This window comes from Engystomops pustulosus, chromosome 3 (assembly GCF_040894005.1).
Source record: "Engystomops pustulosus chromosome 3, aEngPut4.maternal, whole genome shotgun sequence".
In the NCBI taxonomy this organism is placed as follows: Eukaryota; Metazoa; Chordata; class Amphibia; order Anura; family Leptodactylidae; genus Engystomops; species Engystomops pustulosus.
In genome coordinates, this window is record NC_092413.1 from 209,523,792 (window position 1) to 209,551,453 (window position 27,662).

The 27,662-nt window shown below is 42.2% G+C and overlaps 1 protein-coding gene across 3 annotated transcripts in view; it reads left to right on the top strand.

Moving 5' to 3' along the window:
* The window catches only part of EVA1A (eva-1 homolog A, regulator of programmed cell death), a 267,070-nt gene extending 239,719 nt beyond the window's left edge, over positions 1 to 27,351 (top strand). For all 3 annotated transcript variants that reach the window (XM_072143694.1, XM_072143695.1, XM_072143696.1), the window contains 3 exons: positions 16,403 to 16,564; positions 19,226 to 19,390; positions 25,131 to 27,351. In XM_072143694.1, the coding sequence (XP_071999795.1) occupies positions 16,403 to 16,564; positions 19,226 to 19,390; positions 25,131 to 25,501 (698 nt within the window). In that variant the 3' untranslated portion in view covers positions 25,502 to 27,351. The remainder of the gene's footprint in view (positions 1 to 16,402; positions 16,565 to 19,225; positions 19,391 to 25,130) is intronic.
* Positions 27,352 to 27,662: the final 311 nt, after the last annotated feature.

The window sequence follows — 27,662 nt, forward strand, 5'->3', positions numbered from 1 at the left end:
CCCTTTCAGTGATAAATTCCTTCACTGCCCCCTGTACACAATGTAATCGCGCATGCGCTTGTGAAGCTGCCGGTGATGCGCAGGATGGGGGAATAGCTCACAGGTGCACTGCTTATATGTGATATGTGGGGAGTAGACAATCTGTCAAACATGTATGCTATGAAGGGAACCTGCACCGGCCCAAACCTCAAACTATACAGTCCTAGTGGTCCAATAGAACCATACAGTGCCCTATCTAGGTTTTCTGTAGAGGCATTATTTAGGCACAATCACTTTATTGCAGCGTTATTGGACCTGTATTTGCCAACAACCATACACTAGCAAAATAATAGTGCTATACTGTATACATCAATATCCCCACCAGAAATTATAGTAAAGATGAGAACTTTTTCAAAATGTATTAATCTTAAATCGCACATTATAGTGTGTGTGTGTGTGTGTGTGTGTGTGTGTGTGTGTGTCAGTCTTTCTATTTTGGTGCAACATACAGCAGACCAGAAAGGATTAGGAGGTGAAACCCAATATACAAATGAAATGCATCATAAAATCATTCTTTTATGGATGATTTGTAAAGCGCTCCGGAACTCGATGGCACTATATAAAGAGAGATTATTAAAGGGGATGTCCAAGAGCATAAAAAAATCTCTTGGAGACCGGTCAAAAAAATATATATTTACTTACCTTTGCAATCCCTCCCAGCATCCCATGCTTCCATCACTCCAACCACCTGTCCCTATTCCTAACACTGTATCATGTGGGACGGGCAACGACAGCCAGAAGCTGAACGCGGCAAGGTTTTCATGCCGCTGTTTGTTTACATGGGGCACAGACCAGAGTGATGGCAGCGCAGGACAAATCAAATTTTGTGACAAGTTTTCCCCAATAGACTTCTACTTCAAAAGAATCGGTTTGCTTATCTCTTTATATACCATATAATGCTATCATATAGGGCCCAAACAACGAGGGTCGTAGACTTCTATCAAACAGCAGTCATTTTAGATGAACATTTGCGCCCTCTAAAGTTTCATGATTTTTATATTTGCCTTTTGGGTGAGAATTTTGTTGGATGTATTGCCTTTCTATTTAGGATCAGGCTTTTTCCAAGAAGCCACAAGTTACAGCTAAATCTTCTCTCCAATGGCTGCGATGTGGTGGAGTGTGACGAGTGCGGAACTCCAATTACACGCTCCCACAACTTTTTAAAGGGCATATCCTACTAAACTAGAAGTTTTTTGCCATTTTTAAATTTTTTTTAAAGGACATCTATCACCAGACTACTAGTGATGGTGTCCTAATTAGACTGCTTTTTTTCGGTCTAGGGAATGGGGGACGTTTCCTTGCATCTTAACGAAATATTAACTTTGTAGAAGGCGCTCAGGCTGATGCCGCTCCAGCGCCTCTCGGCTTACCCATCTTTTGATTTAAGCACGTCCTCCTGCTCCCGGTTAGGGAACTGGGTAAGAACACATGCACCTCTCTCTGCACGCCCCAGCTCTGATGTCACTGGCGGGATGGTAATTCCCTGCTCGGAGCAGGAGGCGGCTTATAACGTTGGGCGTGCATAAATTCAAAGCCGGGCAAGCAGACAGGCGCATGAGCGCCTCCGGTACTTTTACAAAAGTGAATATTTTGTTAATAAAGCTGCAAGAAACATTTCAAAAAAACTGTCCCCCCCACGCCCCTTTTCCTAGACCGAACCAGAAGTTCTTAAGTTTTCTAGTGTCGATTCTAGCGCAGTGATTCTTCCTGAAAGCTGGACATATTGCTGTGGTGTGAACACTCATTTGACCCTGAGCTACTCTTTCCAAAGCCCCCCCCCCTCCCCCCCCCAATGGCCTTTTTTTTTTCTTTCTGTGGACTCCCATTTTGTACAACCTCTTAAAGGGCCATTTACCTCCTGTTCCACACTCAATTATTTACTTAGTTTAACATGAGGCAATAGAGTCCTGTCTGTTTATGACCAAACACTCAGCATGGTGTTCATGGAAGATTACGATGTCATTATCTCTAATGTGTTTGTGCTCCAGCGGTGTCATGAATGGTGAGCGAGGCAATTCACAGGGGCTCGTGGAAAGTATTTAATGTTTGTTCACCATTAATCATGGGGAGGGTAATAAATCTTCAGTGTACAGTTAATAACGGAGTTTCTTGGTCTAGAATGGTCTGTAAGGAATCATTATACAGTCTTTGGTGCCACTTTTTAAAGTTAAATGACCCATACCCTTATATGCTCCGACCCCTCTTACTGTTGGAAAAGAAATAAAACTAAAACAAACAATTTTTACTTTCCACATTGAACCAAATTTTTTTTTTTTTGGTCAAGTTCCAAAATTGACCTATTTTTGTCCTGGAAGTCCACACAGCCTAGATATGTAATCTGCATGAAATCATAAGCCTTCTGGTGGACTCTTCATTGGCCCCCAATCTATCCCTGCTCCACTGATATTCACATGAATCTGCATCTTTTCAGTTCAATATGCTAATTGGGCTCATATCTGATGGTTGGGCAGGAGCTAAACGAGAGTCTGGCTCCACCCATCTGACAGTAAAAATGATGGCACTGATGGAATCTAAAGAGACGCCGCTTCCCCGATTCTGGAGCATTAGAATCTTTATCCACCTCTACAAGCTTTTTCCAGGTGGTGCACAGCGTTCATAGGAAAAGTACAATCCACATCAGCAGAAGGATCGCGGCACTCGCCGGTAAAACGTCTTCTTCATTTCATCGAAAAATAAAACCAGTTCGACATGATAGCCATTTAAAAACACTTCCTTGTCTGATGTGTCATGGGATAATTGAAGTTCCTAAAAATGAATCCCATTGTTTTTAGACTTGGATAATATAAAGACTAAACCAGAACTCTAATTACACTTTTGAAAGGAAACCTCATAATCCAAATGAAAAGTAGAAGCGCCGCACTGTTTTTTGTATATTCTGAATTATTCCAGCCAAAGTCTGTTCCTCTTTATTCTAAATCTTACATCAATCATACACTTCCCAAAAACATATTTTATAGAAATGGGCATTTAAAAAAAAGTGGGTCCCAACATATTAAATATCACTTTTATGATTACATACTTTGAAATTCATTCATCAATGGGTCGTGTTGGCTTGCAATGTACAATCTGCTGATCGCCTTCATCAGGTCGTCAAGTCTATAGCGGAAACTTTGGAATAGCATAATGACCATTTATATGAATAGCTGACCATGTGAACCAATCAACAATGAGTTGAGACATCTGTCTACCCTATTTACCACCCTAATCCTTAAGACCACTTATGAAAGTTATTACGTGGCAGGTGACTTTATAAAGAAAAAACACATGACTCAATAGTAGGGAAGGATTTTGTTTTAAATCTTTTTATTGGTTTTAATAAATTTTTTTAAAAGATTAGGCATACAAGCCCATTGCATTAATATACAGTCAGTCTCGTAGTAGACAATATGTAGAAAAAGTGTACATTATAATAGTATGCCGACACAGCTGGTTGTATTCTGGGAGGGGTGGGTGGGTATATGGGTTTAGAGTTGAGGTCTGAACCATAGCATTGGTTAGTGCTAGTAGCTGGTTTTAAAGTTTGAGATTTTGTTAGATGCCATTTATGTACTCGTATGTTGATCTTCTTACCCGTCCTAAGTATTGTGGGAAATAAGGGTGTAGGGAGGATGTATAGGGAAAAAAGGGGAGGAGAGGGACACCGGGGGGGTGGGGGGGGAGGGAATCTTGCAGTTGATAATGATCACAGCCAAATGTGTTTGTACACAAGTGTGTTCTGAGGTCTCGCTGAGTTATAAAAATTTTTTATGGATTCCTACATAATGTGATGGAAACATACATTTAAAACGGATAAAACCAAACAGATAACTCCCACTTGCCACGGTGGGTTTAAACCTTCATACACCCGTTTTGCCGATCATGTCCTTTCCTCAAAGCTATGTATCTACTTAGGGATGACACCTGGTAGTTATTCTCTCTCATTTGTAAGTAGGGAAGGATTTTATTATCTAAACTCTTAAATCCATACAGTACCTACAGAAAATACAATTGGTTCTTTATTGATCATCTCTATCAAATATCACGTCCTAGCAACAAGTGATGGCTCTTGGAAGCAAGATACCCATAATTAAGACCTTTATTATATGGTAATGTCTGATGGTGCAACTTCCTTTTTTAAAGCAATCACAAACTCCTTGAGAGCATAACTTGACTATACATAAGTAGTTAAAATATTTGATGCCCTTTTTTTTTTTTTTAATTTTACTGTAGGTCAGTTACTTTGCGCACCTCACCACAGGGTATTTCCTAAATGGCAGCCGTCGTCTTCTCGGAGGCTGTCTGTAAGCCAGATGCCCTTTTCCAGCTAAGGGCAGAGGAAGGGGTGCATCTGTGACCTAAACTGGTCTCTTTTTCATTAATCAGTAGATGGCACTGGAAAGGGTGTGGGTAACTCAACACTGGAGCAGAATGGAGAAGATCACCTACACTCACCGGCCACTTTATTAGGTACACCATGCTAGTAACGGGTTGGACCCCTTTTGCCTTCAGAACTGCCTCAATTCTTTGTGGCATAGATTCAACAAGGTGCTGGAAGCTCCTTAGAGATTTTGGTCCATATTGACATGATGGCATCACACAGTTGCTGCAGATTTGTCGGCTGCACATCCATGATGCAAATCTCCCGTTCCACCACATCCCAAAGATGCTCTATTGGATTGAGATCTGGTGACTATGGAGGCCATTTGTGTCCAGTGACCTCATTGTCATGTTCAAGAAACCAGTCTGAGATGATTCCAGCTTTATGACATGGCGCATTATCCTGCTGAAAGTAGCCATCACATGTTATAGGGTACATTGTGCTCATAAAGGGATGGACATGGTCAGCAACAATACTTAGGTAGGCTGCGGCGTTGCAACGATGCTCAATTGGTACCAAGGGGCCCAAAGAGTGCCAAGAAAATATTCCCCACACCATGACTCCACCACCACCAGCCTGAACCGTTGATACAAGGCAGGATGGATCCATGCTTTCATGTTGTTGAAGCCAAATTCTGACCCTACCATCAGAATGTCGCAGCAGAAATCGAGACTCCTCAGACCAGGCAACGTTTTTCCAATCTTCTACTGTCCAATTTCGATGAGCTTGTGCAAATTGTAGCCTCAGTTTCCTGTTCTTAGCTGAAAGGAGTGGCACCCGGTGTGGTCTTCTGCTGCTGTAGCCCATCTGCCTCAAAGTTCGACGTACTGTGCGTTCAGAGATGCTCTTCTGCCTACCTTGGTTGTAACGGGTGGCGATTTGAATCACTGTTGCCTTTCTATCAGCTCGAACCAGTCTGCCCATTCTCCTCTGACCTCTGGCATCAACAAGGCATTTCCGCCCACAGAACTGCCGCTCACTGAATGTTTTTTCTTTTTCGGACCATTCTCTGTAAACCCTAGAGATGGCTGTGCGTGAAAATCCCAGTAGATCAGCAGTTTCTGAAATACTCAGACCAGCCCTTCTGGCACCAACAACCATGCCACGTTCAAAGGCATCAAATCACCTTTCTTCCCCATACTGATGCTCGGTTTGAACTGCAGGAGATTGTCTTGACCATGTCTACATGCCTAAATGCACTGAGTTGCCGCCATGTGATTGGCTGATTAGAAATTAAGTGTTAACGAGCAGTTGGACAGGTGTACCTAATAAAGTGGCCGGTGAGTGTATACTGACTAGTTATGCCTAAAGTATGTTCAGTTGTCTTCTGGATAGGAGTGTCTCTTTAAAGGTCCTAGGGTGATTGAAATGGATAACATACTGTAACTTTTGTACATTTTTAGAACTTAAACAGGATGTAAAAATGCATTGTCTACACATATATTTATAAGAAGATGACACAGTCCGCGATAAAGACCTTCAAAACTGTCAGCAAAAGCAAATGCTTAAAAGGAAAGTAGGTCGTGGGAGAACACAATTGTGCAAGCTTCAGTACGGTGTCAACAGAGAACGCTGACTGAGTTCATTCCTCGGCCCCATCCCGTGCCTCTCCCACCAGCTCGGTCAGCGGATACTGGATGGCAAAAACACTTTTTTAAAGTTCTATTCCCATTATTTATCAAATAAAGCCCAATTATTCTCCACTTTCATTTTTTAATTAAGGATTCTCCCATAATGGCAGCTATCAATTTTTGATACAAAATGTCCACATCTCCTATAGGCATACAAACTAATTTGACCATAAATTTATGGCTAAAGTTGCAATATTTTCAATAGCTTTGGACATTGCCTTTTTTTTTTTTTTTAGAGCAATCTCTTGTCAAATTTAAACTAAAATGACCAATTGTGCTAATGCTTGTGGCTTATCTACCATCCAAATCGGTCATGATAACCAGTGAATCGTAATCTTCCTATAAGTGTCTCTGGTTTATGTCAAGAGGGATTGGACTGTGAGTATTATTTTAATGCAGCTGTGAATAAGTTACATTTTATTACTAGATTCACATCATACCCAATGTGTGTGTAGTGTCATTTCCCACAGTGTTGATATAGTATAAAACCTATATATAAACCCAGGATCCGTAATTCTGTCACCTCCAATCACTGGAAAAAGTTGTTAGTTTTGGTGCCCTAAGAGGAGGAATAAGGGGTGGCACACACTCTAATATGCCCGAAGATAGCCTAGATAGGTGTATACCACTCATTTGCAACTGTGATATGCCAAGACCCTACTCAAGTTCAACACCTTAAGATAGTTTTCTGACCCTCTGACAACTATAAGAAGATAACCACAGCCAGTGTAGATCTGAGTAAGTGTCTCTGGTTTATCATGCTGGATGCTAGATTTCTGTTGATACCTATGATTGGCAGGGGCGTTACTTGAGAGGGAGCGGTCACAACTGGGCCCAAGAGGCTTAGGGGGCCCTTAAGGTGTCACTTTTCCAATATGACATGACTAGCACTATAACCATACATTTTAGTCAGGGGCCTTACAGACTTTGCACTAGGGCCCAACAGCTTCAAGTTATACCATAGTTATGGTCATAATTTACCAATCCCAGCTTTCATTTTTGAGGAGTCGGAAATGGCAAAACACTCATAAAAAAAACTTACTGTGGAAGCTATATTAGGTTATTGCAGCAGGGCCTTGCATTTGTGACAGATCTGCGTGCTATCCCCATTTATTCTGATCCGTTTTTGGCCATTAGTGGGAGGAGATGGGGCGGGGGGGGGGGTTTAAATGTGCTGGAATAAAATGTCTGGTAACTTTGAAAAAACTATGTACTTGGTGTAAATGTAAGGTGTCGTCAAGGGCATCGCTAGTATCGTAGAAAAAGTAAAAGAAAATGGAGCATTCGTTTGTTTACCCTTTCGGTGTCGTCATCTCTGCTGCCAAGATACAAGCACAGAATCTGGATGAAAAGACGTGGGGCGAAGATATTTCAATGCACTGCTGGTTTTATTAGAGGCATCGCTGGTGTCAAGGAATAATCCCATAATTATGAAATATCACGGAGTGAATACATGGTACTTGGTTCATCATTGGGTACATCTATAATACGCTGCTGGTGTCGATGCCAAATCAGCATTGGGCTAGTCTCCATACTGGATCTGCATTTGGTGAATATATTATAGTAGGCTTCTGTCGCCACCAGCCCAATGCCAATTCTGTATTGACAATACTGAATCTGCATTGAATGAATATATCATAATTCACTGCTGGTGTCTATACAGGCTCATGTGCCCAGGTATAATAATGGAATTAGGAAGCAAAGTTGTGCATGGACTCTATTGCACTGCCAAGGTCATCAGAGGCTTCTCTGGTACTCGGGTCTATTCACCAAATCAGCATGGGGCGGACAAGGTCGCCAAAGGCATCCCTATGTGTAGATTTAGTCTTGGAATAGCCATGGTTGTAAAAACATTTGGATACATTACCATTAGTGTTAGGGGAATCTGCCCAGATGTAATCATGATAGAGGCAATAAAAACCCTAATGCACAGCCGGTGTCATCCCAGGCATCTTCTGGTGCCCCGGTAGAATTTTAGTCCCTTTTCCCCTACTTGACTATTTGTTTTCACAGCGGATTTACATAACTCTCATGACTTCTGTAGATATTTGCACTCCGAATAGTTGACAGTTTTATTGTGATAATCCATTTCATCCCCCGGTGCCCTGCAAACCCTTCACAATAGTTGCGGCATTGCGTACGCGATGTGGAAATCGAACTGACAGTGGCAGGCTTCCAAAGCCGGCAGCTTGTGTTGGCTCTTTAAAGCAAGCCATTGAGTCAGCAGTAATGTGCATTAACAAGGGGAGGCAGGGAAAAGCATCACAAGCTCCCGCTCCGGAGAACCTTTAATAGTCCCCCACCCCACTCCCCCGATCCGAGGTGTCTGTTTCCTTTGGAACAATCTCCGTTTTTGGATCTCAGAAGAAATTCTTTACTTTATTTTCCTATTCAGGAGTTTTATGTTATGGCATAAGATCAAGGGGTTGTACTTATAAAAACAGGATTACTATGCAGGGAGTAATATTCTTGAGGTATGAGGCGCAATGTGGCTTGTACCTCATGAGGTGATGGATCAATTATCTGTTTGAGAGGTATATTCTGGAGATTTGAGGTACATGCTGACTTGTAAATTTTAGGATACTCTTAAAGAGGAACTGAAAGCAGTGTTGACCATGTACTACTACAACTAGTGTTGGGTCTTCAGGGACAATGGGTCTTCAGGGACAATACCCATGTATGTTAGCAGCAGTACTGTGAAAAATGCCAACACTGCTTTGCTCTTGGTCCTCTGCAGCCCTCATCTTATGCTTGAAGTAAAACCAAGAGATGGCTACATATTTTATTGGAACAGTAACTCTGGGCTACGCACTGAATGGTTCAACGGCCATTCCTTTATGCTAAGAGTCAGAAGTGTGAGGAATATGTAGGACAAAATGCAAGAGGCAAAGTCTATTAACATAATAAAAATTGTAGATGCTCAGTTTTATATTGGTCCATTGTGTCCAAATCTTGACCCACAGAAGAAACTTACAAGGTTCTCATAATAGATCTAGAGAAATCCAATATTTAGAGTGATGTACCCAACTTTTACTTATGAGCCCAAGGAAACCCTAGAGTAATGCCAAAAAGCAAAATTTTTATCCAATCTGTTCTGGAATCCAGTTATCTGTGTGAATCTCTGTTCTTGGAGTCAACACTTGAAAATAGAAGCGTTCCATTCTCTACGTATTGGTAGTGCTTGGTAACTGCATCTCAGGCCCATTGGTGTTGGTCCCTCCAAGATCTGATACTCATATAATTCATGAAAACCCATTTAATTAACAAGCAGCTTGTTTCGTATGTAAAATGAGCGAGTTCCCCATCCCTCAATTGCTGACAAAATTTGCCAAAACCTGTAATTCCCAAAAAATTTTTCACTTTGATACTCCACATCTTAACCCTTGATTGACAAGGTTTTGTTGATCCTCCTGGTGGCTTCAGTGTCTTGGTAACGGTAGCATATTGTGTAGACTTTTGTCTTTGTGCCAACCTCATCATTATTGCGTCTTTGGAGGATTGGAGGTCAGGACACTTCCTGTTTTAAGGATCAGAGGACTAAGGAACCTTGTCACCCTCATGACACTTTAGGAAGGAACTTGGTGACTGAGGATATTATTAAAGTACCCATCTGTCTTGGAGCCACCAGGTCACGTAAGGTCTTTGTGAAGGACAATGTGGGATGGATTCTGCAGTCTACAAGTTTCTATTGAACATGCTTCAGTTGCCTGAGGCTTGGCATAAATGTATCACTGAACTTGTAAAGACTGAGGAGTCTAACATTGACGTGCTTTTAATCTTCACCTTAAATGGCCTGCAGATCTTTGTGAGAGAATGTGACTTTAAGGAAAATCTGACAAAAATGGTCCACATTGATCTGTCTACAGATGTTTTATACTTTTCTCTGTTGGATAGAGGGATTCTCACGGAATGGTTATGCAGTTGGATTGTCATCCCATCCATTGGATAATCCTTTGATTTATTTCCCATAATGCATTACATGCAAGTATATCTCCCAAACAACCATTGTAGCCCAAAATATTGACCCTTCTTGTGTATTGTGGACAATCTTAATGGCTTTAGGATGACGTTTGGCCCACTAGACCTAATGGAGAACCCTTCTGTGGATTCAGGTTGTAGCACATTTTAATGGGCCCCGTAGATCCAGCAGCAGACCAAAACCATTTGGAAGTGAGTGGAGCAATTGCTAGACACTATGGTCTATTGCCAAATCTGTACCTGTCCCCCAACCTCCTGCTAAGCACATGATACCCCAGTCTGACGTTGGCTTCAATCTTTATACATAGTGGGACAGGTTTGGTCTGTAAAATGCACCTCTCATGTTAAACGTGCAGCGTCATTGTGCCCCACCTACATGACTAAGTCACATGGGAAGCCAATGGATTCATGGCTGTATGCATGACAATCCGTATTCAGCTCTAAGAAATCCAGTCTTTAAGGTGTAGGACATCAAGCCTAGTAGAGCATTCAAAAGATCTACAATGCTACAAGATCTTGATCAATATTTCCTTACCATTGAGCAAAAACTACCCACAAGGGTTGATAACCATTGATACCTGCTATCTCCATGGGAGGTTTAGTAATTAACCTCTTAATTCTTTATCTACAAAGCCGCAGCTGGTCACTCATCTCCCTTGTTGATCATCATTCAGATGTGATAACCACAAATAGCCTGAGCACTTACTGGAAGAGCCCAAGGATCAACAGCTGTCTCCCAACAAATGGTGGGAGTCGTGATATTGCTTTATGAACTAACTATGCATAATGTAAAGGCTTAGCGCGTGTGACAGTGATCTATAACTGTAATGATAGCAAAGCTTTTAAAGGCGCAGCATGAATTTAAGATTTAATGGGTTTCTTATCAAAGCCAAATACTGCTGAGTTATATAGCTCAAGAGTCCTGGAGAAGCAATTTGACTCCCTTCAGCTAAGATAAATATTAACCCCCTTCCTTCCTCCTTGGATTTGTGAAAGTGTTCTTAAATCTTAACTCAACCTTTATAGGGTTCCTGAATCTCTAGAGGAGCATTGTATCTTTTACTATAGAACCCTTTAACTAGGGGCCACAATGGACACCCTCATGATTGTGGTCCCATAGATTATGGTTGGTTGGTTGTGTTATGTCTGTAATGATTTCTATTCCTTCAGATGGAAAATTTGGAGCGTAATTAGATGTATTGAGTAGAGGTACCACCTTAGAACACCACAGAACCAAAATTACATGTAAACACACCCTATACAGAGAGCATTGGCCAACTTGGAGGGGTGCAAGGGTGTCGACAGAACAGGGACGGACAGCTTCATTCGGCTTCGTGGCTGAATTAAGTCACTGCAGCTTAGAACAGGCGGTTGCACATCATTGGCACCTAATGAGAATAGCATGGTCAGGTCTCATTCATATATATGGCAAAGTGATGGACCCCGACCAATTGAAGTTGTGACCCGTTCTGAGGATATGGTAGATATTTTTGGTCCAGAAGACTCCTTCAAATTTGATTTTCTTTCAGTCCCTGTTGACTTGACATCAAGTCTTCTACTTCCACCTTTGAGAATCCCACAAGTGACCTATTCCAGGGCAAGTGAGGATAATCTGATCCATATATGTGTATATACTGTATATGTATGTAACCTGAATGCATAAAGTCTTTATGTTCTGATCTAGCCACTTATAATTTTGCATATAAATCGACCAGGGTGATCCATGTGCAAAGATGGGCAGCAAATTTGGTCAAGGAGATTGACCATATGCCTCTACCCCAAGTTCTTGGGGGTGGTCCATCTTTGCACCACCCACCAAGGACCACGGAAGCCACCTAACTAGGCTTATACCTCGGCTTGGCACCTTGTCCCTCGGCTTGGCTCAAGTGAGAACAATCCTTGTTTACTATGGAAATCTTTTGAAAATAAAGTTAAAGGAATAAAACCCTCAATCATTTTAAATGAATTCTAGAATGAACCATTGTAAATTCTGCAGTTCCTCATTAACATACTAACGAATAAGATCAGCTTTCCTAAATATCGGCTTTCCAAGCTGCAATTTTTATAAACCGTCCCCCCGTCATAATGGGCTCCATATGTGACACTGCTTCATTTCCATCCAAGAAGAGTTTACAAGGAGAGATATACAATTCTACTGTGGCCCTTGCCAACCACCTCCGACCCCAGAGCTAGACGTTTGTAGGCATCGGTGAGGATGGAGATTTTCGGTCTGTTATTTTCTGCCACTGCAGCACAATGAGACTCCGGATACTCCTTCCCCACTCCCAAACATTTGGCGGATTTATATACAATATCTTTAAAAGCTGCCCTGTTGGTGGTCTGCGGTGCCGGCTGTAGTCATGCCATCATATTTCGGGAGATTATCACAATCCTTTTGTAGGGTAGAAGCTGTTAAGGGATTAGTGTTCGTTCCATGTTACCATTTCTGACCTATCTCTGCAGCAGATTACAAAGTACTAGAATGTACAGAGGAACATTTTATTCTGATTCTTAATAAATAGAATTCTACAACCATTCAGAGAATTTGTTTCTATCATTGCAATAAATTTTATTGGCTGCAAACTAAATAAAAAAATAAAATAAAAAATAGTAATATGTGATGAGCACAACCATTCAGATTTGGGTTTAGACTTGAAATTAACCAACCAACTGAACCCTGACAGTAATACCTGCAATCTGTGATGGGTTTTCGGTGTGTTGCCATTTTCCATAAGATCTTTGCTCCCTCTGATGTCATTAGGGCAGCACGGTGGCTTAGTGGTTAGCATTACAGCCTTGCAGCGCTGGGGACCCTGGTTCAAGTCCCAGGGTCAATATTTGCAAAGAGTTTGTATGTTCTCTCCGTGTTTGTGGGTTTCCTCCGGGTCCTCTGGTTTCCTCCCTCACTCTAAAACACACTGGTAGGATGATTAGATTGTGATCCCCATTGGGGACGGGGACTGATTTGGCAAACTCTGGAAAAGGATTTATTATTATTAATGGTGCACACACGGCTTTGCACTCGGTGGGGTTAGGTTGAGTGCTGACACCGGACTTCCCGTAACCCCAATGTTTGACAAATTACATTGGCTCCGGTCTGTATAGTCAAATTGGCTGGGAGACTGTTTAAAGTGAATGTTAATAAGGATTATATTAGTAATTAGCGATTATTGAACCCGAACCGCAATGTTCAGGTCCACTCATCCCTAATTACTAATATAATCCTCACTAATATTCACTTTTAAATGGAGTCTGGCTCCAGTGTGTATAGTCAAAACTGGTGGCAATGTTCCGTATTGTCCCATGAGATCTGTGTATTCATACCGTTGAGTATTAGTAGCAGCAGGTCTGTGAATAATGCGTTTATATTCCAGGATTGTAGCATTTGGGGGGGTGTCCTCACACTGCTGTTCTCATAATTCTTGTAACGTTTGCCCATCCCCGCCCCTTTTGCTTTCAGTGACTGCTGTAGTATGTAACCAGATTCTTGAAACCTCTTTTACAGAAAGTAGAAACTATAAAGTATCTCCATGCACAGAGCTCATCAGTGTTAGGACCCTGATTTAGAGGAGCTGCAAACCTGGAATATAGACTTTTATTTTTCATTATTGATGTTACAAACCTCACAAATGGATATGATTACACATCTCCCCAGGGATGACACCTAAGGTATTTATCTGATTGTTTGACGGACGTATATCCGGCAGCTGCAGCACTTGGGCTCCGTACGGTAAGCTCAAGGAGTACTCAGCGTGCTGTAGCCCAAAAAAGATGGAGCTTGCTCTCTCTGGCCGTAAGAACAGCCGTGCAGCATTATATTCTCTGGAGAGAGGAGGGGTGAGCAGCGCTCCCCTCTCCTCTCCAGCGCGCCTGGCGTATGCCGGGCGGCCATAGCTCCATGGGAATGCACCCTAACTTAGTCTGCAGTACTGCCTGGACGCATGTTATCAGATCCCCTTAGATTTTGCCATACACATTAGATTTTAGTAAATTCCTGTATATAAGGGGCATTAAAAATGATAAAGGCTACTGGCGCGTGGAGTAGCCGGAGCTTCGACAAATTGGTAAGCGCAACGCAATAGGCTACTGAGGTGTGGAGTAGCCGCATCCTGTAGCCTCGGCAACTCCACGCCTCAGTAGCCGCTTTAGTTGCCCAAATCTTTTATAATTTTTAATTCCCCTAATATGCAAATTTATTAAAGGATTGGTCCTGAAAAGGGTCCTCCTACTATAGATTAGACGAACCTGCCACCGAATCTACCTTTTTAATAGGTAGAGCCGTGCTGGTAGGTTTCCTTTAAGAACTCTTATAAGTAGCAGCAGATGTGTTTGGCTGATCAATAGGGTCCAGATTTAAAGGGGCTTTATCCGTTTCCTTATAAAGCAAATGCAAACATATAATAGTTCTGTGATCAGTAACTTGGGGATAGTGATGACTTTTGGGGGATTTCTCCTGAACGTCTTATGTCCTATCCTCTCCTATCCTATTACCTCACTCAGGGAGTGCCTATTATGGCTGCATATAGCGGAGGTGTGGAGGGCGCCCCCTCAGGGGGAGGCACAGCACATTTTTGGAGGGATTGTGTAGTCGCCGCAGAGGGGAAGTTTATTTAAAGTGCACACAAAGCGGCCATTGTTTGTCATCCCTATAAACTGGAGCGGGTGACGTGCCAGGGGGGAATGAAAACCACACAGAGGAAAGCGAAAAGATGCTGTACGAACATCTAATCTCAAAGGGGACCTCTCCTGTGTTGTTTTTCTTAAACTTGTATGTTTTTAGAGCTTTACTTTCCTCTGTTCATTCTTCATTAAAAAAATCACGCCTCCTTGTATTGTTTACATGTATTGCCTGGGCTGCTCACTGAATGCAGTGGCCATTTTAGGTACTGCAGTATTTGGCATGTACAGGTATTGTTTACTTGAAATGCTGTAAGATATTATAAAAGGTGGATTGTCATGGGCATAATCATAAGATGACATGTTATGGCCACATTCATAAAAATGGCAATGTCTCATAAAATGATAAGAACGATGAATTTTCAGCATTCTGCCAGGATCGGTAGGTTTTGGTACCCTGGAGTATCACTTCAGTGACTCCTAGAATTTGCAAAAGTTTTAGGAACCTGACTCGCTCGAAAAAAGTGATGTATATGGTCTCAGCTGTTGGGATAGGTCATCAACTTTAGATCTGTTAAGATCCAATGATTAGAGAAGAGGATATTCCCTTTAAGGGCGCAGTTAGCATAGTGGGGCGAAACCTGGTGACAAGTTCCCTGTAGAGTGAATTCTAGGAAGGATATTTGGTACTCGACCTTATATAAAATCTTACCTGTTTATCTAAGGGCTCATTCACACGGCCGTCTGCGGGGACGTACATGCGGCCGCAAATTTGCGGCCGCATATACGTCCCCATAGACGGCAATAGCGGCACGGCGGGGATCCGGTGCCACACATGTGTGGCACCGATCCGGGCCGCACACCGCAAAAAGATAGAGCATGCTATTCTCTATGGAGGGAGGAGGGGTCACCTCCTCCTCCTCTCCAGCACACGGCGGTATGTCCGCACGGCGGGCATACCGCTGTGTGAATGTACCCGAAGACAGGGAAAATTTTTTTTATAGGTAAATATGACTCTTCCCATTTGAGAGGAGTCAAGTGTAGTGGTTGCAGAGGTAGTGTAACTTTAGAAGCCTCCAGATTTTGTTATATGGCACCTTGAAACATGCTTTTTGTGTCCTAGTTCTGTTAGCTACAGAACTGGACATATATAGGCAGATAGAAAATGGGAACTGGACCTTTTATCTGTAGCTCCCGTTTCCAAATATGTCTAGCTTCCTTAATCTGTTTCTGTAGCTTACAAAGCCATAAGGATTTTGTCTTTCAGATCACATGCATATTGCTTCACATTAAAAAATAACCCTTTATCTAGCTGCTATAGAACAGAAGATGGGGGCTTCTGAAGTGACCCTACAACTACAAAACTTGACTCGTCTCATGTAAGACTCAGATGAGAAGAGTCATATTTGCCTGATATGACTATTTGCCTGGAGATTTAAAAACCTTTCCTTACCTGAGGGAGCTAGTAGTCTAGTGGGGTAAAACCTGACAATAGTTTCCCTTTAAGTAGTTGGTATGGAATGGGGGAACTTATTGCTTATGATCTGCTTGAGTCTTGCATTATGGTTGTATGTCTAAAAATACAGGGAGAGGTTAAAGAATTACGTCACATCTGACAGTGAAGTCTTATCTAATGGAACAAAATAAACATATTTTATAACTAATGGCCCCGAAGATTTACGGTAATGGGATAAATTCCTTCTCCGCTGTTTAATGATTTTTTTTTTTTTAAATCTTTTTATGTCTTTTTCCTTTCTAGTACCAAAGAAACTGCTCCTTGAACCGGAGCCAAAATCAACAAATTACCAAGGAGTGCGGCAAACACACTTCACCCGACTGCCGGGAGCGTATGACCGTGATGTGATTGGGGATGGGGTCCTTTTCCCTGATCCTGCATTCATAACTGAACAAGTTCTACAAGGTAACAGCAGTACAGATAGAATAAAGGGATTCCCAACCAGAATGGACCCAATGGAGGGTCTCCCCTAAGTTTAATATTGGCAAAATATTTCCAAAATTAATCCAAAAATTCAAGGTCTTGAATCTATTGCCGTACAGAATAAATGTGGGGTCTAACTCTGCCCTCCTGTGCCTACACGGTGATTAAATACTACTGCCGCACACACCTACTGACTATGTACACCGTATAACAGTATTACATGAGAAATAAGTGGTTGTATGTAGAGGTAAGCAGACCCAAAGTTTAGCCACCAAACCAGCAATATCCCCTTGGTCAAGCGGCTGAGCCTAAACGGTCAATCCGGCAAATTGACTCCCCAAGCAATTGGCCATGGCTATGATTAGCCTGGGCGTCAATTTTCTGGATTGGCTGTTAGGCCGGCAATACATCCGGGTTGGGTGGCCGAACCGTGAACCGGAATGTCTGGTCTGCTCATATCTAGTTGTATGTATTGTCCACATAGTGCCATATAGTGAACACATACAAGTGATATACAGGAACTTATCACTAGGGGCCACTAGACCAGTCCGGTGTCCCAAACCCAGTATTCCCAGATCCACCTCACTTGATCTTATCACTTTTATAGCCTTCCAAAAAGAACTGTAGAGGGACTAAAAGTGTTCCAAGACTCATTCCCCATATGTCTAGTTCTAGAGTGAAATGACAACCCTTCACACCACCACTGATGAATATGCCACCACAATGGAAGCAAAGTTTGACTCTCATTCAGAAGTACCCTGTTTCCCTGAAAATAAGACAGTCTTATATTAATTTTTGCTCCTACAGAGCCACTAGGTCTTATTTTCAGGCGATGTTTTATTTTTCCATGAACAAGAATTTACATTTATCATTGAACAAAAAAAATCAACCTCTCTAACATCCTTAGGACTCTCCAAACTCTGAATTTCATGCTGTATTTCTTGTGACTCCATTTCTATTAGAATCATTGGCCACAATCTCTCATGTTTAGTAAAAGCACCTTCCATTAACGACCCTTCTTATCCTGGTAGCTGCTGGGATCACATTTGCAGCACAACAGTCAGTGATGTAATTCCATGAATTCTTCCCCATGTCACAACCTTCTGCAGCATCTAAAATATCTACTAATATTAATATATGGCACAGGGGGAGCTGCTGCAATGACTGCCGCTAGGTCTTATTTTCAGGGGAGGCCTTATATTTCTAAGCCTGAGCAAAATTGTACTAGGTCTTATTTTCAGGGGAGGCCTTATATTTCTAAGCCTGAGCAAAATTGTACTAGGTCTTATTTTCGGGGGATGTCTTATTTTAGGGGAAACAGGGTAGCACAGTAGAACAAACGTAAACTTCATCTCCTTCCTATGGTCAATATGGGTCAAGTTAATTTCTCCAATGACACAAAAAGGCTTCCTCTACCATATTAAAGGGGAGAAATAAACTGATTGGTGTGGGGGCTCGGTAGTCGCCTCTCAGAAGATAACTCTATTGGTGGCCTTTCCTCACGAAAGGCCCTAAATAATTGTATTCATGATTAAGGGGGCTTTACAAAGAATAATGGAGATGGTAAACAGAATTTTGAGGATTATAGTTGTGTACATGATTTTATAGGTGGTTTGTCCACAGATTGAGGACCAGACAAGTCCTCTGAAGTGGGACGCTTTTTGGTAACCAATTGCACAGATGATCCATTGATTTAAGTGCAATCGCCGTAAAAGACAAAAAGAAACCGAGAGGTGCCTCCTGGTGCAGAACAGACTTGTGGTTAACCCGATCCAGCGTGACTGCTGCAGCTTCCCTGCATTGGTCGTCACAATGTCCAGAAATTCAGTGTAGAACGACCAAAGAACATCAGGGATTAAAGTGTGATTCCAGGCCATGTAGGAGACCGGTTGGGAATAGAAGATCCTATCTGCTATTAATGTTTGATCACTCAAGCTTTTGCTTGTTGAAGACGCTTATACAGCATCAAAACGATTTGTATTATATTAAAAAAACGTCCGTCTATTTCTGACTCGTGTCCTAGAAGCCCACTTGAATCCCTGGTCGTGTTTTGGTTCTTCCACACATTGGTTTAAGTGGACGGTGTAATATTTGGTTTCACCTGCGGGGGTGCTGCAGTTTTGGACACTTACTGGCAGGTTCCAAATGATCACTTGAGATCCCAGCAATGGAAAACAAAATGGACAAGCCCTTTAAGAAAAGAATAAACATAATGATGAACATGAGTATTGCGTTTCACAAGAATAGTTTGCTGGATTTCAGTCCGCGTGTCCTCCAGGCTGAGTAGCTCTGCCAGAAGCAGTCTGTGTAATTTTAAAAGGCCTCTATGAAAGGAAGTGATTAATACATCTGTCTTGCGTCTAATTGGCTCCAGATAAAAAGCAGAAGCCAAAGATCCAGGTCTGGAGAGAGTCAGCGAGACGGCTTGTCCAGTCTGATCCCTTGTTTAGCTCATCCGCTGAGAAGTTTATATTGGAGGAGAGTTCTAGTTGTGTTATATAAAAATAATCAACTTCTTAAGCCGCGTCTCTCCAGAACGTAATATGCTGATTTCTTAAAGGGGAACTCCACATTATATACTGTTTTGTTTGCATTACATATTTGTCTAAAGTCCTAAGTTTGTACGTTTTGTGTATTATACAGATACAAAGAAAGGACCGGCGGCTGCTTTCTACCCGGTTGATAATAACCTCTCTATGGGAGAAATAGATCCTCCCATCTCTAATCAAACCATGGCACCGGTGGGGCAAAGCAACTCGGAGATGGCACTGATCAGCAACGTCTTGGCAGCTTATTCTTTTATCACAGGTATGTGGTACCTAGATGTTGTTTCCAGTTCTATATACATAGTTGACCTAGTACACAGTCTAAATTAAAGTGCATGTCCATCCAGTTTACCCTTTTTATCCTACAGTGTGGATCCAGAAGAAGGCAACATTCTCCATGAAGCCATCAGCATTCTGTGCACCATACAATGTTACTGGATGGCACCATAGTTCTAGTGTACTTAAGTCCAAAGTATTTAGTGGTTCCCCAGTCTTAGAAGTATAGAATATTTTAGAGGGAAAAATTTACCTCCCAAACCTTCTATAATTGCAGCAGTACGCCTTTCTTTTTAGCTAAAAATTGTTTCCCCTACATACGCATATATCAACTTTATTTTATTACCTGGCATCAGAGGGGGTGTGTCCTGCTCGACCGACCCCCCCCCCTCCCATCTACTTCTCTACATGCCCCATGTGGACATGTTGTCGTGCGAGCAGAAATGTCATCTACCCCATGTATGTATCTGATCACATGAAATCACAGCAAACTTTGTGGACTATGCTCCTCCCAATCCTTCATGGAGGCTGCTGTGATTTCATGTGTTCAGATACATGCATGGGGTAGACCTTACATTTGCAACGGGTTCTGTTACATTTGCAACAGAACCTTAGATGACATCACCCACCTCAACAGACATGAAGTGCCCAAATATGTAACAGAACTGCTCTCAATGCTTCACAAAGTAGCCTGTCAGCGAGTCGCCTAGTAGTGAGACCTGTCAATCAGGAGCAAGGTGGCAGGGCAATGCTGTAACTACTGAATATGCAGGGCCTCCGTGGACTCGCTTAGTGTGATTTGACTTTTTATTTATTTTTACATTGCAGCCATGGAAAGAAACATTTAAAAACAAATTTATAAAGCTCTGCCCTTATCCTTAAAGAAGTATTGTGGGTGGGTTGTTAGATGACGGGTTCTCTTTATGGAGGAGCGGGAACTTGATTTGTCTTCTTCCTGCAGATGCTCCCTGTGTTATAAGGATCCAGTCCAGAACAGCAGCACATGGCCGCCTCTCGCTACACATTTGGACTGCTCCATGGTGGTGTTACGAGCTGTGTTATTACAAGGAGCCTCGTTTTCTCATAGTTGAAAGCTGTTATTTTACATTTTCGGATGTCTCTAGTAGCTTTGTTTGCAGATGAGTAATGTCTTCTGGCTGGAGCTCAGGTCTTTTATTTCCAAATATAACTGCAAGTAAAACAAACTTGTTATTACATATTTGGAAATATTTTGGTCTGGAGAGCTGCTGTGCTGGGGATAACACATTACTCACAAGCTAAACCCAATATCTATCGAGAGGCCGAGCACTGGTCAGTGTACGGATGGGCAAGTGCACATTGTCTGTGTAGGATAGCGTTTTTACTTGTTCTCTTATTCATTCGATCCCAAACCACTTTTGGAATAGTTGAATAAACTTTGTGTGTAAAAGATCTTTTACTTGATGTACAGGTCTGCGAGTTTCCACTTAAATATCCTACATGCTTCTCTAATCTCCCAGGCAGATTCTCCTTACTCCATGGAAATTAGTGACAATGGGTTACATTCCCAATTTACCTTCTTATTCTGGACCAGTATTGGCATGCCATTGGATGGTGTGACACCCCCCCCCCCCTTCCCAAAGGTCATATTTATAGGACCCCAGATATGTTTGGAGTTTTTCAGTTATTTTGAAGACTCCTTGAGTAGAGAATTAAGTAGAGATCTCGACTTTTCCCCATGATCTGTAGCAACTGGGCCGTAAGATCAGCCATCTGTTCTTTTATGTAAGAACCATAAGGACGATATAGAAATGTACACGCCTGACTTATTGGTCCACCCACTCACAATTTCATTATACTGATGAAATAATAGCTGAGGGTCCTTTTGGCTCTTCTAATCGTAGTGCCTGCACCTGCTCCACGATCGGCCATTACACGTCCAGCACAGCTGCCCCGCTCCTATAAATACTGGGACATTCCTTCACAAGCAGCGGGACTTTATTTGCTGGCCTGTGTTGTCAGCGGACTTTATTTATATGTTACAAGCGGAGTCTTTAACGGTCCAAGAGCAGCAGCTGTGGTGTAAAAGCCTGAACATGAAAGGAGGATGCGAGGCTTGTAGTGTAAACAGCAGCCCCATATACCCTGGCATCTGTCTCAAGTGGCCTAGTGTAACCATATGATGATCTATTGGGCACGTTTCACAAATGGGAATCTTAAGATAACCTTACACCAAGAAAACTCTCTCCTTCCTCATTTACCCCCACCTCTTAGGACATGGTTTGCAAATGGGCTATGAGGAATCAACATCATGCATGTACATCGCAGTGAATTTAGGCAACATAATGTCTTAGTAGTTGCTTAGTACATATCTAATATTGGTGCAACATCCTGCAGACTGAAGGTGGACCCTCACAGGTCAGCTAGTACAAAGGCAATAGCTTTCAGTTTTTGACCCCTGTGAACAAGGTCACAAGGCTGTTTCTTAACAATCCTGGTGTAGGTGGTAGAGCAAGTGATGCCAATGTAATGCATCATGAAGTATGGCAGTGAATAGTGATTTTAAGTGGAGGCCATATATAGGCAATTGGTAAGGACAGGCAGTACAAGTTCAAGATCTGGGGAAAGAAGGAAGTACACAAGACGAGGTCAGGAAAATGGAAATTGTTGGTAGGAGTATTGAAGGTTCCTAGCCTAAAGGTGTCTTGATCTGTTATGTTCTGTCACATCCTTGCATTTTGTCAAAACAAAGGTTGGCAGGTACTGGCCGATGCCAAGTTTATAATGTATGAGCTGGGTCATGCATGCGCCTTTGAACCTAGGGGACACCAGAAAGTGGAAGGGAGCTGGGAGAGGTTACACGTCTGCAGAGATGGAAGGCAATAGTTACTGTGGTTGGACCACATGGTTATAAGGCTCCCCCTTCCAAAATGTCACTCGTAACCATGGGATGCATCTAGTATTACAACCATGTTGCACATTGTTTAATAGGGATGAGATTGGCTCAAGTTCCTCTAGAATGTTTCAAAAAAGTGTTAAGAAAAAAAGCTGTAGACCAGTTATAAGAAAATGCTTTTTAATGTTTTGAGCAATGGTGATCCCCTTTATTTTGTGTACAGACTCAAACATTCTCCAAACTTTACCCTCTGTACCCCACAGATTTTGGAAATATTTCTTGGTGGGATGATGCCACCACATGTCTAGTGTAGCTGGATGATAAAACCCTTCTACCCAAGGGGCCGATCTTATATTGTAATATAGTATTTTTGTGCTACAATAGCCAGGAGTTATCCACAGTGGTTGGATGCAAGGTCAATGAACCAATTGGGAACCAAAAGTACGAAAATAGTGATCCTTTATGTGATGTGATGTGACCTGGTCCCAAAAAAAGAGCTAGTCCCAAAAGAGAATAATGGAGGTACAATGCAATGCTGTCAAACAATGTGGTGAAGTTAAGTGGGAGCATAAAGCAAAAATGTTTTTTGCCAAATCCACCCCTGATAAGTGTGCAAGGTTCGTAGAGTACGGAGATCTACGATTGCATGCGTTTTTTGAGGATCTTATTCTAACTGTAGATATACTCCTGGAATGTCTACCAGGTCTATCTATGATTTAACATGTCTGCATCTCCTTTTTTAAAAAGTAGATGAAAAAAATCCCTTGGTGATATTATTAAATATTGTCCTGCACAACATTTCTTCTTAATATTGCACAATGGGCCAATGTTCCGGGCTGAGTTTTACTTTATGAAGTTCCCAAATGCATGATTTGTCATACAATCTAGTCTTCCGGATCTTTGCCAAGCTGCGGCAGTGCAGGAAGGGCAGATATAATTGAGTGTGTAGACGAGGCTAGGAACATAGAAAATGTAAATGATAAGTCAAACCTCGGTCACGCAGGAATTTCATTTTTCGGTGGTCTAGGCACAGGGCCAAAGTAAGTCCTGTGAATGAATGCATGTTGTGGGATTAACTTTCATTATTAGGGATGGATAAAACACAGATGACACTGCCAGATAGGTCAAACAATGAGGCCATGTGCATTGTGGGACTGTTTAGTAAAGGCATTATAGACACAACTTATTCAGGATTTTATGTCATACAGTCCTTTCAAGTTTGGAATTAAGAAAACACCATTTTTATATTCCTAGTAGGATCCTAGATTTAAAGGGGGCTACAAAGAGTCTAATTCGGACAAGGACCTAGCATGCCAGTTTGTTAATATAATTAGACTTCTATATCTACCCTGGGGTGGCACTGTAAAGAAATTTGACCACTCCAGCTGAAAATAATAGGACAACCCCTTTTAAGTCTTCAAAGTAATAATCTGCATACTTGCCTCTTCCCTCGACCGGGGAATCCTGTAAAGTCTCCTTTCAGATGGCTTTGGCCTTGGTTGATCTTGTGCCTTGCCCATGAGCCCTTCATCATTGCTCAACCATGGATTGGCTGCTCTGTTCATCATTTGGCCACTGGATTAAAAAAAAAAAAAAAAAAAAAACGCCATCCCCAGTCCTGGGTCTTTGTCCCAGAATCTGTTTTCGGGGACATTGGTAAAGCATCTAATGCTTATAACACCCTGTCAATTGTGACCTATAGCAGTTTTTCCGAACTCAAAGGAGTTGATTTCAACTTCTTGGTCCTTTTACCCTTGGGTAGGTACCTTATATACTCGAGAATAAGCCTAGTTTTTCAGCACAAAAAATGTGCTGAAAAACCCAAACTCAGCTTATATTTATTTTTTTGACTCGAGTATATCTAAACTCACCTTTCCGGCGACCCCTGTATATCTTCTGTGCGATCTGTCCGGCAGCGGTGGAAGGCTATATACACTGGGGCAGGGGCTGGCAGGCTATATACACTGGGGCAGGGGCTGGCAGGCTATATACACTGGGGCAGGGGCTGGCAGGCTATATACACTGGGGCTGACTGGCTATATACACTGGGGCAGGGGCTGGCTGGCTGGCTATATACTGGGGAGGCTGTGACCAATGCATTTCCCACCCTCGGCTTATACTCGAGTCAATAGGTTTTCTCAGTATTTTGTGATAAAATTAGGGGCCTCGGCTTATACTCGGGTCGGCTTATACTCGAGTATATACGGTAAGCTGTTGAGAGGGGTCTATAAGTGACTTTCTCCCCTTGAAAGTAACTAACAAAAACACCTTTCTTTAAAGGACATCTACCAGATATACTGATGGTAGATGCCTATGACTCGCCTGTCTGGACAGTAATAAAAATGGTTTCAGAACCCTAAGAAAATGGCAGCCTCCTTATCATAGAAATACAAAGTTTATGCACACGCTGAGAGTTTCCTTGCACAGTCGCACTTCTATCCACCCGGCTGTGCAAGGAAAGTCTCTGCGTGTGCGTGGGGTGGGACCCAGCATGATGAGAAGCATGAATGAATTATGAGCCCTTTGAGCCAGGAGGTGCTCAGGTGAAAGCCTGAGCGCCTCCGGCTCATTAGCATAAATAATATAACTTCATATTTCTACGATGAGGACGCTCCGGGCAGTAAAAGTGTTTTGGAAACCTAAGAAAATGGCAGACACAATTTATAGGCGTCTACCATCAGTATATCTGGTAGATGTCCTTTAGATGTCAAACCACAAAGATCACACTGCTTTAAAGACCATCAAATACAATGGACAATGGTGCAGAAAGATCATTAGTGCTAATTTTTTTTTAAAAATGCATGTTCTTCCTTGTCAAGGTTTCTGACACTACTTTCTGATTTATTTGCAGAAAACCCAGAGAGAGCTGCTTTGTACTTCGTATCTGGAGTTTGCATTGGCCTCATTCTGACTCTAGTAGCGTTGGTAATGAGGATATCCTGTCGGACGGACTGTAAAAGGTCAACAGTGAAGAAGAACCCCAGGAAACAGGAGAGTGACAGCGACACCAGCGACAGTGACGATGACTCGGACACCACCTCCGACTTATCTGCCAGGAGGCACAGGCGCTTCGAGAGGACTTTAAATATGAATGTTTTTACATCTGCAGAGGAACTTGAGAGAGCGCAGAGACTAGAAGAAAGGGAACGCATCATTCGAGAGATCTGGATGAATGGACAACCGGACATCCCAGGAACAAGGAGCCTTAACCGTTATTATTAGGACTACTACTGTCCTCGCAACAAACTAGGATGAACAATGGGAAACTTGTATTTTCTGAGAGACTGGGGACAGGAAATGCTGAGGAAGCTATTATTTATGAGTGCAAGCTGAGCAGTTCCTCAGTATTCAGATCCTTGGAAGAACAAAATGTGACAATTACTGGAGACCACTACTGGTTGTCCTGTTGCTCGGGTGGATGGTTGACTGAAGATGGCTCCTGTTAGTCCTGTCACTACAGGGAAAAGTTGACAGGCCACCACCAGTGCCCGAGCAGACAGTAGACAAAAACTACTTGTGATGTGATGGTCTTCATTGAGACACTAGTGGTGATGTCTCAGGCTGGTCCTTGATGACTCTCCATGTTCTCCATTTAAAGGTTATTTTAACGGCATGAACAATGGAACATTATAATGCAGGACTTTCCTACAACATTTTTTGGGCATTTTTCCTTTCGATATAGAGCAGTGGTGGCGAACCTATGGCACTAGTGCCAGAGAGGGCACTCGGAGGCCTCTCTGTGGGCACACGGGCTGTCTCCCAGGCACAGAGTTTGCCGGACATCGCATCTCCCTGAAGTCTCAGGCAGTCCAAGTAGTGCCCTGCTATTTTAAAGTGACCCATCCTGTGCTGCTTGGTCCTGTCCGAAGAGTAAAAAGGTGTGGACAGGGTCGGATTGGAGCTCCTAAATTCTGGTAGCAATAAGTTTGTTACTGCCTAAATTGCCGTGTTGGCACTTTGGGAAAAGCTACTGTTTTTTGGGTCTCATTTTGGGCACTCGATCTCTAAAAGGTTCGCAATCACTGATATAGAGCAACCAGAGACTTTTTTTCTCAGACGTGAAATCCTCTTGTACAGTCTGTAATATTTAATAGGTATTTGTAACCTTCCTGTTTTTGGCAGCATTAAGAACTGACACCTCAGGGATGAAGTACTCTTGTATTTTCTTAAGCTTTCATGGTCCGTGCATGGTATTCCTTGCAGAGCTGGATTTATGGTTTAGGAGCCTTCAGGCAACTGGTGGCATGGCTGGATTTTCAAAGTAAGTAAGTTTTCAAACTTACTACTTTCAAGAAATTTTAAGCATTCAATATCCCATCCGTGAAGGCTCTCACCCGGTATCGATCTTTTTGGACCCTCATGAAGGGCGCCAACTGCTTCTCACTGTCCTATTTGTTCTCTGGCTGTGATAATGGCTTACAACCATTAGTTTCCATAGAGGCGCATGTAGCTACAGCTTCTAACCCTTACATGAGCTAAGACTTCAGCTTGTCAACCATGGGACAGAGATCCAGAAACAGTCAAACACTGATTGTTGGGTGGGATAGTGTCAGCCCCCTTTTGATCAAATATTAGTAAATTGCAGATAGGCAATCAATAAATTCCCTGACCATCTCTTCAATTTACGGAAATGCCGTCATTGCACCTGAAGCCTGTGCCGATTGACAGAGCTCCACCTCTTGGTTGTTATGTTTCTGTGGTCCGCACAGGCTTCAGTTGTGATAGGTGATCTTGGCAATGTAATTCTAGTAAGTAAATTGTAATAAAATGCTGAATTTCCCAAATTTTTTGCCTAGACTTTCCCTTTTAGGTTCCGAATGATAAATCCAACTCTGTATATAGACGTTTGTAAAATGAAGCTCTTCTTGACCTCTGAGTGATGTGTCAGGTGAAAACAACCTCAGAGAGGTTGAACATTTTTTTTAATATATAAATATATAGAAGTATTTTTTTTTTTTTGGAAATGCTGCACGAATCCTGTGCCTTAAGGAGTGCGTTTTAGATATGTGTTTCCTTTACCAATGGCAATGCACAATATTTTTATATATTTTATTAAAGGAACAAAAATCGTATTTGTATGTGGCAAACCATGAGACCAAATGTGATGCAAGAAGGTGCAAATAAAACAACTTTTTCAAAAAATCTACTTCTACAACACAAACTTCGGAATTGGGCGCATCTAATTGTACTTTTAGAAAACTTAAAAGCATAGTAGAGGACCAGGCTTGGAGCAACGTGATGGTTACTTTGTGGAAGTCATGCCTTAGGGTCCTATGCGTGTTGTAGCAATTTTTTTTTCTTGCAGCTAGTATACATCCTTATTTAGGCCACATTCAGACAACATTGTGCTCTCCAATACCGAACCCAAGTGGAGCACACAGCT